Consider the following 11,105-nt stretch of genomic DNA (forward strand, 5'->3'; position numbering starts at 1 on the left):
ATCTGATCAAGGCTCAGACATGTAGTTCAGTATTAGAAGTCAACTTAAGTTAAAAATTCGGAAAGCCCTTCCACCCCAGCTGCAGTTACACAGCTCCAGAGGACTTGGGAAGGTATCACAGCAAGCATCTAATCTCTCTTGCCTCTTCTGGTGCTTTGTACTCCTCGATTACGTCAGCCATGGCAGCATGAACAACACAGGTAAACCAGCCTTAAGTCATGCCTATCAAATCAAAAGTTTTGCTGCTTAAAGATTAATGTAAGAAATCAATGCGCTTGCAGCATGTGCCAGCAGATGATCTAAGCCCATCTTAAGCAGGCTCAGAAACTTCACGTAATGGTGATACAAAATCTATGAGCAGTTAATGCTCAGTGTGTCTGTCTGCTTCCAGAGTGCTTCAAAAGCTGGCTCATGAGCTGGCTACCAGATGTGCTCCTCTTTTCCCTGAAGGCCATCACAAAGACTGCTATTTCATTCTCAAATCTCAACAGCCAGCGTGGTGACAGCAGAGAGGCTGCTCTCTAACATATGTCTCCTGCATGACAGCACATTCATTTGAATACCTTGTTAAGCTGAAGGAACTGAAGTGGCCACTTAACAGGAAGGGATGAATCTTTCCAGCATCCAAAAATGAAAGGGCAGTTTCTGTTAAGGACAGAACATGACCGTAGGCAGGGATGACTCTCTTGCCAGAGTAATGGCTATTGCCATCCACACACATACACTTCCTAACAAAGCAAGATTAGACTGTATTAAGTGACATTGTCTTTTCTGATGGTTCACAGGAGCAGGGGCACTGGGGAAAAAGAATGAGGATAGTAACAGGCACCTGAGTTTCAGCCTGCCCTGAAGCTGTGACTCAGCTGTGACAGGCACCGGGACAGGGCTCTAGAATCCTGCTGGCTACATACAGCCTTAACTGCCATGACAACAAAGTGTCACCAATATTTAATTATCCTGTTAGGACAATATGAGCCTGAATCACTTTGTAAGATGCTTGTGTCCAAAAGAATAGAAAACTGGCATCGATGTAATTAACAGTGTATGGCTCAACCTGGCAAAACCTTCAGTCAAGCCATGTAAAACATAAAATCCTTAGAAAGGAGCCGCATGCTTTGTGCTCCTTCGGGAGCTGTGGAGTGAAACCTGTGGCTCAGTCTGGCGTGTTATAACCCATCCAGGAGCACAAACTGCTTCTCACTGCAGGCTCAGTTCTCATGGGCACGGAGACTCAGAAGCCAGTAAGATGTCAAGACCTCGGATCTCAGTGTATTCAAGATTTATCTGCATCCCTATGCACATAAATGGCCTTTAAAAGGAAAAAATAACCCCATGTGATTAAAGTCTGCATCAGTACAAATCCCAGGCTGGTTTACACCATACACACACAAGAATGGAATGTATAATCACAATGCCTGGGATTCTCCTTAACTTTGCTAAGGGCTGGGTTGAAGCTGTTTTAAAAGAAGCAACTATATCTCCTTTAAGCATAAACATTCCTGGCAGTAATAATTGCCTTGTAACTAACTCCTCATTAGCACACTCTCAGACCTGAATTACTGCACTGACTTTATGTTGCTCCCAGTCCAAGAACAGGATTATCATCCCGGCACCAAAGTCTGCTCTTAATTATACTGTTACAGATATCAAAAACAAAACAAACAAAAAAATCCAATGAAATAAATTGAATGACTCTGGCTTTAGAGTAGCATAACTGAGATCAGTTTGTTCCCATTGTTTCCTATCTAATCCACAATTAACATGATAAAACACAGTGTTCTTTCTATACAAAGCTTCTTTTAGGTGGGAAGACCAGCTTGTTTTACCCACCAGTAGTATGTCATGGTGACCGATAACTATTTTAATGAATATAATACTCTTATCTGAATTACTTATCCAGAGGAGAAAAATAGTTTTGGTGGAGGAAAAAAAAAAAAAAAAAAAAGGATGTGGCACCTGCTTTAGATAGAATAAAAGCATTAATATGAAGAACAGGAAACCAAATGTCTGACCCTGAGTGATGCTAAGCAGCTGTAACTTCCATGAACTTTGCAGGAGTTGTAAGATCTCCATAGATGATATCATAAGATCTAATGCCACATTTTCGCTACCTTTTTTTTTTTTCAGTTTATCATTAATGCAAAAGAAAACATTAGATAAAACACCTGAAGAAATCACCACGTGCAATCCAGGTGCCTGAACACAACTTTACGAAGCAGAACTTGCAGTGGCAATGCATGTAGGAGCTTGATCAAAGAGAGATCATTAATCATGTATATACAGGTTGGATGAGGGGAAAAGGCCTGAGGAAAAACCACATGAAAAGTCTTCATCACACAAGTACTTACATTATTGCTTCATAGCTTTTTACAGCCTTAAATCCAAGCAGAAAAAGACGTTGTATAAGGTGGTCTAGGGAATACAGCAAGGATATACAAAGACAGACTGAGGAAAGGGTAAATGAGGTTTTACAGCATTCCAGATTTCACTTGCAAGTAATGGAATGGTCTGTTTAGACCGTTGGAATGATTTCTTGTATGGCAGAAAGCAGGAACTCAAAAAAAGAAAGCAAGATAAGTATGTATGTTTTAGCAGAATTCTTACTAACTACTAAATTATTATTGGCTGCATACCAAACACTCCACACAGTGATAAACAACTGTTCATTTTATTTCACTAAACAAAAAGCCCATTGAAGGATTTCTACTATTACTGCACTCACTGGAACTCACTTGAAAAATACAGTTTTGGACATACATCAAATACAACTTACAGCTGAATAGCTGCAGTGGTCTGACTTACTTTCCAGACATGTCAAGAAAATGTTCTGTTCTTCAGGCAAAAGGAGAACAACAGAGCACAGCAGTGCACTAACTACAGGTATCAGACATTCCCTGGGGCTCTCTCCAAGAAGAGAAATAGCTTCTCTTCTTAATTGTGGAGAGTTCAGCAACTGGCCCTGCTTTCAGGGGAACTGGAGGCAGGGGTGGTTTCATATACAGCCCCTCTTCTTTGGTAGCAATCCAGCAAAACCAGTAGGAATCCCCATATTTTGTCTTGCCACCAAAAAAATGTACATTTTCAACAGCTGTGTCAGCACAACGTGGGGTCGTAAGTGGTGGTGGCAGGGATGACAGAATCCTCAATTCTGCAACGAGGAAGACCCTATGCAGGGTTGCACATCAGGCTGTAGAGAGCTGTCATTGTGACAACCCCGCATCCCCCAGGGACAAGGCCACTCAAAATCCCTCTCGCTGTTCTTTGCCCTGGCTGCTGCAGTTTGTCACCTCCAAAACTGTGCCTATTGAACAGTTTTAGAAGCTGCATCCTAAAAAGGATCGTGGAAATCATTTAGGTTATGGGGGGGAAAAAAAATATCCCACAATGGGTTTGTTTTCTAATCTCGCTCTGTTGCATTGGCTCAGCTGCAGGGCTAATGACAGGGCACTGACAAGCTCCTGAGCCATTTCTGTGTCAAAGAATGCAGTCAGCTTTATGTAAAAGCTTTGCACACACAGGACTGAAAAGCAGAATTACACCCCAACGTATTCCATAATTTTATTCCACGCCATTCAGCCTCCTCCCCGAGGAGCAGCTTTAGTTCAGCAATGCCTCAGCAAGGCAGACCAGGGAAGGCAGCGAGGGGCTCCCACACATCCCTTTTGTTCCACACGAAGCCAACCTCCCGCTTAACGCAGCCTGGGAAAACCTGGGAATTGCTTCAGCTGGGAGGGCCGGCCGAGCGAACACAACACAACACAAACACAAACACAAACACAAACACAACACCTCAGGGGCACGGCCTGGCCCCTGCCCTCACCGCACTTCACCTCCCGCCGGACCCCCAGGCTCCCCGCTAGCCCACCCTCGTCCCCAGCACCCCCCGTGGCCTCAGGGCGTGAAGTTACGGCGGGGACAGCCCGTACCTGGCCGGGCAGAGCCTCGCAGGTGCCAACCCCGGGCGGGTGGGCGCTCCGCCGGAGGCGGGGCTCGAACCCGGCACCCTCGGGCTCCGCTCCCTGCGCGGCAGGCGGGGAGCGCCCGCCGCCATCCCGCCGCGCCTCCAGGGGTCGCTGCGGCAGGAGCGCGCGGCCGGCGGGCCGGCGGCCCTGAGTGACGCCCCCCACGATTGGGCGGTGCTGTCCCGCGGGCCAATGGCAGGCGGTGTCTCAGCCGAGCGCCCGCCCGCCTGCCCGCCCGCCTCCGGCGCCATCTTGCCGCGGGGAGTCGAGGGGCCCGGCCATGCCGCACTTTCAGGCCTGGGAGGAGTTCACCCGCGCCGCCGAGAAGCTCTACCTCGCCGACCCCATGAAGGTGCGATAGCCTTGGCCGGGAGGGGAGGATGCGCGGCCCGGCCGCGGGAGCGGCGCTCTGGAGGCGGCCCCAGCTGAGCGCAGCTCGGCGGGGGCGGCGGGCGGTGTCGGGCTGGGGGGGAGGTTCAGTGGTGACTGCACGGAGGAGGCAAGAATCACAGAATTGCAGAATCCATTAGGTCGGAAAAGACTTCCGAGATCATCGAGTCCAACCTATGACCGAACACAGCCATGTTAAGTAGACCGTAGATAGCGCTGAGTGCCACGTCTAGTTACTTCTTGAGCACTTACAGGGACGGTGACACAAGCATCTCTCTGGGCAGCCCTTTCCAATGTGTAGTCACCCTTTCTATGAAGACGTTTACTTCTAATGTCCAGCCTAAACCTGCTGTAACACAGCTTAAGGCTGTGTGGAGGTTGCATGGGAGAAGAGGCCGACCCCCGCCCGGCTACACCCACCCTCCTGTCAGGCAGCTGCAGAGAGGGATGAGGTCACTCCTGAGCTCCTCTTCTCCAGGCTGAACACCTCCAGCTCCACTGCCCTTCTCTGTACTTTCTCCAGCACCTCCATGTCCTTCTTGAACTAGACACAGCATTAGAAGTGTGGCATCACCAGTGTCGAGTACAGAGGAAAAGAACCTACCGGGAAGGGGATTACTCATTGGTGTTGCACCTGACCATCCTTTTCTGCGCCTAGGGAGCCGTGTTTCAGGTGGTGTTGTTGGCAGCTGGGGTAAGCCTCAAGAACTGAACTTCAAAGACATGGAGCTCATTCATGGTGTATCTGTGTGTTGGAAACCAAGGTTAAGAGTTCTGCTGAAATACCAAGATTTTATTTATTTTATGAGTTTATAGTGTTTAAGACCTATATCATTTGAATTTGTCCTTTCTTTAGCTCTTGTGAGACATTGTTGCCTGCAGTAAAGTTTCAGACTGGAAGATGTTTGCATCTTAAAAAATAATTCCTCAAGGAATTAACTTCTTATTTTATGACTATTTCTTGTTTCCGGTGACTTTTTTGGGGAATGTGGTTTATGCAAATATTAAAATTAACCTCAATCTTCAGAAAAAGCATTATAGTTCACCTAAAAAGCAGCACAAAAATGTGACATGGAACTCACACCTGAGAAAACTTCAGTAAAAATAGCCTAGTGTTCTTCACCAAAAATAGGGGAACTGGTGAAACCTTCAGAAGATTGAATTAGTATCTGATTATTTAAAGCAGATTAGTGTCTGCCTTTTAATTAGCGCAGAGACACCATATGTGATTGCTGCTGATAATAAAATTGCCCAGTTTTGCCTTCTTAGGGTCTGTGACATTCGATGAAATGAAAGAGAAGGGATGTCACTGCAGCAAGGAATTGCTCTTCTCTTTTCCTTAAAGGGCCTCCAAAGACAATTTCTTCCCACCCATGGCAGTAAACTTGTCTAGTTACAGAGGGGTTTATGGAGACCACTCATTGTGGTCGCACAAGTACCCTCCTGTTAATTTGGCAGAGGTTTAGCTTCAGCAGTTTTGTACTTGGGCTTTCTGGGAAGCTGAAGGAAGAACAGGAACTGTGGGAGATGGGTGTGTGTTCTCCAGCCAGGTCCTGAGCAGTCTTGGCCTTTTGCAAGAGCAGGTTATTGATACATCGAGTGTGTACCTGCTGTCTGTGCCAGCCTCTCTTGTGCTTCTGGGGCTGCTCAGCAGGGGTCTGCTGCTTTGGTCAGAATGTGGCAGTTTGTTAAACAAAAAGGGTCAATCTGTGATGAGATCCACTCTGGAAGAGGAATTTCTAAATGTGTTTGTAGCGAAGGAGGTTGTTGACCATGAGCGCAAATCACTGTACAATAAAAACTGTTTGCACTTTGAGTTCAGAATGTTCTCAAAGGCCACCTTGCTTTGTTTGTAGTTACTGGTGTTAGCTGAGGCTGCAAAGAGAGCCCTTGTGGCTGGTTCTGTGCTCAGGAGGAGCCGTTTAGTGCTCAGTCACTGAGGATGTGGATTTATCAATGTGACTTTGAGAATTTTGGTGATTTTAGGGTCCAGAGGGACTGGATGGGTTAGAGCTCATGGCAGGTGACTGCAGAAGTGATTGTGGTAACAGTTCAGGTGCTGTAGAAGAAGAAATGGTGATGTTGAGCTCACCCCACTCTGCTGATCCCTTTCAAGTCTTCATGTAGAGCTGTTTTTTTGTTTTTTTTTTTTATAAGTGTTTCAAGCCTAGCAAGCCCAGGCTTTCAGTTGGTTGTTCTTGGGTGTGATACACAGCAAGGGAGTCTCATCTTGGTGATTCTCATGGTTTATTCTGCCTGTCTCCATGGTCTCTGCAGCTGTATTTGTAGGGTTTTTGAATATGCCCAGTGTAAATGTTGCTGATGCTGCTAGAAAACCAGTCTACAGTGTTAGGCAGGTGTTGGAGGTTGTTTTTTTTTTTCTTTTTGCTTGTTGAATTTTACCCATTGACATGCTAAAAGCACTGATGGCTAGGTCCTTGAGACTGGGGAGGGAGAACCCCTCTGGATTTGGGGAGTTTCTCTTGGAGGGTCAGAGACACCATGAGATCAGAAGCAGGTGAAAGCAGAGTGGGGGGAGTTGCTCTCCCTCGTCCTTGGCTTCGGAGAAGGAAGGTCACTGCTAACGCCGCCATCCCAACGCTGGGAGCTGCCTCTTCTGCTGTTGGATCCCACACCCCGGCCTTGCTAGGACGCCCTCCCGCTTTCAGCTTGCTGTTTCCAAGCATCCTGCCTCTCTTTTCCATCCCTTCCCGTCTGGGACACAGCTGCCACGCACCCGCCCTGCCGGCCGGGAGCCACCAGCGCCCCTGGCGGCTGTGACAGGAACTGCACCAAAGGGAAAAGTGCCCGCGGCCGAGAGCGCTCAGCTGGGTTCCTGTTCTGTTTGTTGTCAATTCCATTGATGTTGCTGTTGTTTGTTTGCCTCGTTTTACATGTTAGTAAAGAACTGTTATTCCTGTTCCATTATCTTTGACTGAGAACCCCTTAATTTCAAAATTATACTGATTTGGAGGGTGGAGGTTTACATTCTCTTTTCCAAATAAGGGCCCTGCCTTCCCTAGGAGACACCTGACTTTCAAACCAGGACAGCAGGGAAATGTGGTGGGTCAACTTCCACACCACCTTGGCTATGGGATTACAGCTCACACACCACCAGAGCTGAGGATCACCACAGAGGTGCTGAAAACATAGGTAGTACATAATTAAGGGTAGTCTGAATGTTGGGAGATTCCCTTCAATATATTCTGAGCATTGTTAGCTGTAAGTGCTAATTGTTAAAATGTTTGTCATTTCAGGTGCGCGTTGTTCTCAAATACCGACATTGTGATGGGAACCTCTGTATCAAAGTAACAGATGATGTGGCTGTAAGTAGAGAACACATTCCCCCTTCAGAGCTTCTTGTACCACTGACAGACTTGTATTTTGCTGTCAGTCAGCTTGGGAGCTCTTGGACACTGCCTTAAGGGTGCCTGACAGTTGCCTAAAAATTTGTGCTCAGCCTTCTCTCACTGCTGTGTCTGTCATTGACGCTGACCAGTTCAGGAGCATTTTCAAACAGGTGTTTACTAGTGTGAGCATGGTCCTTTTTATTTGCTCAGAGTGGTGAAAACTTCCAACCATAAGGTTAAGTTCCTTCTTTGTGATTATGAGACTAAATGACAGTGATTTTACAGCTAAGGAGTTGTTTTTCTGTAGTCCAGGGTGAGCCACAGTATTCTGCCCTACTCTTGTCTTCAGACTTGGAAAAGAGTCAAATTTCTTCTTTCCAGGAAAAGTAGTCTGGCATTGGAATTTCAATTGCCTGGAAGGGATGTGAAACTCTAGTAAAGGGACTTCTTGATTGGGTAATAGGGCTTAGCATGGATGAGATGTTGAGTATGGGACACTGATAACGGGGAGTTTAAGGGTAATTTTGTTGAAAATCTCCCATAGGTTGGAGTCAGGTGATTCACAAGCGTGAACTCTTCTGGGGTATAGGCTGCCTTACCTACTTTCAGTCACAAAAAGGGGGAAAATGGGGGCTGATTTCAGGGTTTTGGTTGGGTTGTTTTAGTGTTTGGGTTTTTTGGTTTTGTTTGATTGGATGTTTCTTTGTTTTAATCAGATGCTGTGTTCCCTATTTAGGGCTGCCTTAGAAAAACAGGATATTTTTGGGATAGGGGAGCCGCTTCAGTGGGAAATACTGAATTCTATTGTCCCTGGCAGTGTAACATTAAGGACTCTGAAAGGCAAAATAAACTTGCTTTCAGAATATAAAGAATTGGAAAGTAACTTCAGGTTTTAAATCTGGTTCTATGTTTACACAGCACCAAAAAAAGGACAGCTTTAAAAGTTTTAACAGCTTTTTAGAGCTAGAAGAAACTAGGATAAGTTACGAGTTTCCCTGTTTTCAGTATGGGAGGCAGGAGCATTAAGGAGAAGCTTAAAAGTAAACACAGATATGCTTGTGCTTTGAAACAAGGTAGAATGTGCTGGTGCTACCTCCTGGTAACTAATGAACATTTCAATGCTCTCCTTGTCCTGTGTGCTCCAAGCACAAATGCATAGCAGCTCCAGAGAAGATGAAACCAGTTGAAGTGAAATCTGATACCAGGAACTTTGTCTTGCAGTGTTTGCTGTACAGAACAGACCAGGCACAAGACGTGAAGAAGATCGAGAAATTCCACAGTCAGCTCATGCGACTCATGGTGGCGAAGGAATCCCGCAGTGCTGCCATGGAAACAGACTGAAGTGCTGCGAATACAATCGGTGCTCCGGTCATATTTCACTGGAAGCAAATCTCTTGGATTTGAGGGAAAAACTGGGGCAGGAGATGCTTTCATGTACTGAAGTGGACTGATGACAAGTCTGAAGCATTTTCACCCCTCAGACTCCACTTTGAAAATCTAGGAAATAAGTGCTTTCAATTGAAAGCTTATATTTATTTTTGGGTATTAAGCAACTATTCTTACACATTAGGTATGCTAAGAAGACAAGTAAATATTTGAAATCCACAATATGTTAGTCCAAATTTGATAGGCATACTTCTGGAAAGTTACTGTAAAATTTAATACAGATTTCATTGTGTTCATACCTTATGCTGGTGTATTATCAAAATGGAAAGAGTTTATTAACCTAATACTGTGGCATGGTGACTGGGTCTAATAAATATTTACATACATTATATAAATCTGTTTGGTTTAGAATAACAGATGTTTTCTGAGCTGAAACGTTGAAATTGCCTATTTGTATTACCACTGTCACTGGCAGCACTCTAGCTCTTGGTATTGATCTGAGTCATAAGATGTGCAACATTATCCATGATGCAGTTTGTGGAGCTCTTATATTGGCTAAGTGATTAAGCTTCTGTGTTTTAAAAATTGAAATAGAACTTCACTTGAATATTGCTAGAGATCTGTGAGAAATTGGGAGGGGCTTTTTCTGCTTGTGCCAATACTGTTACTAAAAACAGTCAGTGGCTTTTTTACATACTTGAACAATTTTGTACTCACAGGGGTTCCTTTTCCCATCCTTGCTTCAAGCAGAGTTGAAGTATATCAGCAAAACAAATCCTAGAAGGTCTTGCCTGTTATGTTAATAGAAAATATCCAACCAAACACTATCCAGGTTCCTTATTCTAGCAGCTTGTTAGCTGCCTTTTCAAATGTTACGTGTGGCAGGTGGATGTCAGCCAAATGAATAAATGGATGAAAACAGCTTAATGAATACTTAAATGCCACTGTCAGAAAGAGACCAATGTTCCTGTAGCTTAGGTGTGTTTCTCACAGTAACCTCTGGTAGGCTGATGGAAGCCTTAATTGTCTCTTGTAAAAAAGCTTTTTGTTTGAAAACCTAGTAGCTATAATTGATACTTGCTTTGACTGGGTCTTGCATACTTGAAAACAGATGAACATTTTAATGTAATTAGGCTATTGGTATAACTATGTGCTTTCAGAACTGGCTTTTTGGGTTAAACCACACCACAAAAGTGAAGCAGGACCATACTTGCAGTGGCATTTATATATAACAAAACAATCTACTTAAGTAGCTACCTGCTGTCACTTACATAAAAATAATGGAGCTACTGGAAGCAGAGGACTTTGCACATTTGCCAAAAGCTTGGAAAAAACCCACCAGGCTTGAATATTAGACTACCCTTTCAGCTGAACATAGAATGTTGCACATTGTTGGAAAATATTGCAGTGCTAAACTCCTGGTGGCTGCTCAAAATTCTAGTCTGCAACAGTGACTGGTATGTGTGTAACATTTTTGTATTGGCTTTTGAAATATAAATAAAGCCAGAGAGAAGGCTGGAGTCGGTTCATTGTTAAACTTTCATGAGATACGGTAATACTGAAATATTTCTTTGGTGCACCAAGTACTTTTCCTAATAATTGCAGTATAATGGTAGAGAGAGACTGGGTGTACTGAGTGTCTGAAAGGCTCCAGTAGGCTTTAGAGGAGGAGCAATTACAACACTATATTAGAGCAGCAGTTTTCAAGCAAAACAGGCAAGAGAATACATTTCTGCTTTTCTAAATTCAGAAATTACGTCCCTAAAACCCTGGGGAAATACTATTGCTACTTTTTTAAGGGTATGTGTTGTTAAGATTGACCTCCATATACTCAGAAAAAACTATAGTGCTTCTGTGAAGTCAGCATGCAAAAGAAAATAGTACAAAGCTGCTGCTTTAAAAAACTAAGTGGTGTGGAAACTTCTTTAGAAAAACATATTTGCTTCATAACTTTGTCCTGGAATTTTCAGCCATTTCCATACTGTTTTCATGGGGCAGGAGGGAAGCTCTGAATCCT

General features: G+C 44.6%; 1 protein-coding gene across 1 annotated transcript; it reads left to right on the forward strand.

Annotated features, from left to right (window-relative positions):
* The first annotated feature begins 4,203 nt into the window (after positions 1-4,203).
* Positions 4,204-10,602, forward strand: SRP9 (signal recognition particle 9). Its single transcript, XM_062490475.1, has 3 exons — positions 4,204-4,314; positions 7,610-7,678; positions 8,924-10,602. Exons 1-3 carry the CDS (start codon positions 4,243-4,245, stop codon positions 9,041-9,043), a joined length of 261 nt encoding a protein of 86 aa, XP_062346459.1. The 5' UTR covers positions 4,204-4,242; the 3' UTR covers positions 9,044-10,602.
* The last annotated feature ends 503 nt before the right edge of the window (positions 10,603-11,105 follow it).

The sequence above is a fragment of the Cinclus cinclus genome, chromosome 3 (assembly GCF_963662255.1).
Source record: "Cinclus cinclus chromosome 3, bCinCin1.1, whole genome shotgun sequence".
Taxonomy (NCBI): domain Eukaryota; kingdom Metazoa; phylum Chordata; class Aves; order Passeriformes; family Cinclidae; genus Cinclus; species Cinclus cinclus.

Excerpts from the sequence above, each read along its gene's own strand:
- SRP9 (XM_062490475.1), top strand. The coding sequence starts at position 4,243 with ATGCCGCACTTTCAGGCCTGGGAGGAGTTCACCCGCGCCGCCGAGAAG. Across the intron at positions 4,315-7,609 it reads ACCTCGCCGACCCCATGAAG|GTGCGCGTTGTTCTCAAATA; the intron begins GTGCGATAGCCT and ends TTGTCATTTCAG. Across the intron at positions 7,679-8,923 it reads AAGTAACAGATGATGTGGCT|TGTTTGCTGTACAGAACAGA; the intron begins GTAAGTAGAGAA and ends TTTGTCTTGCAG.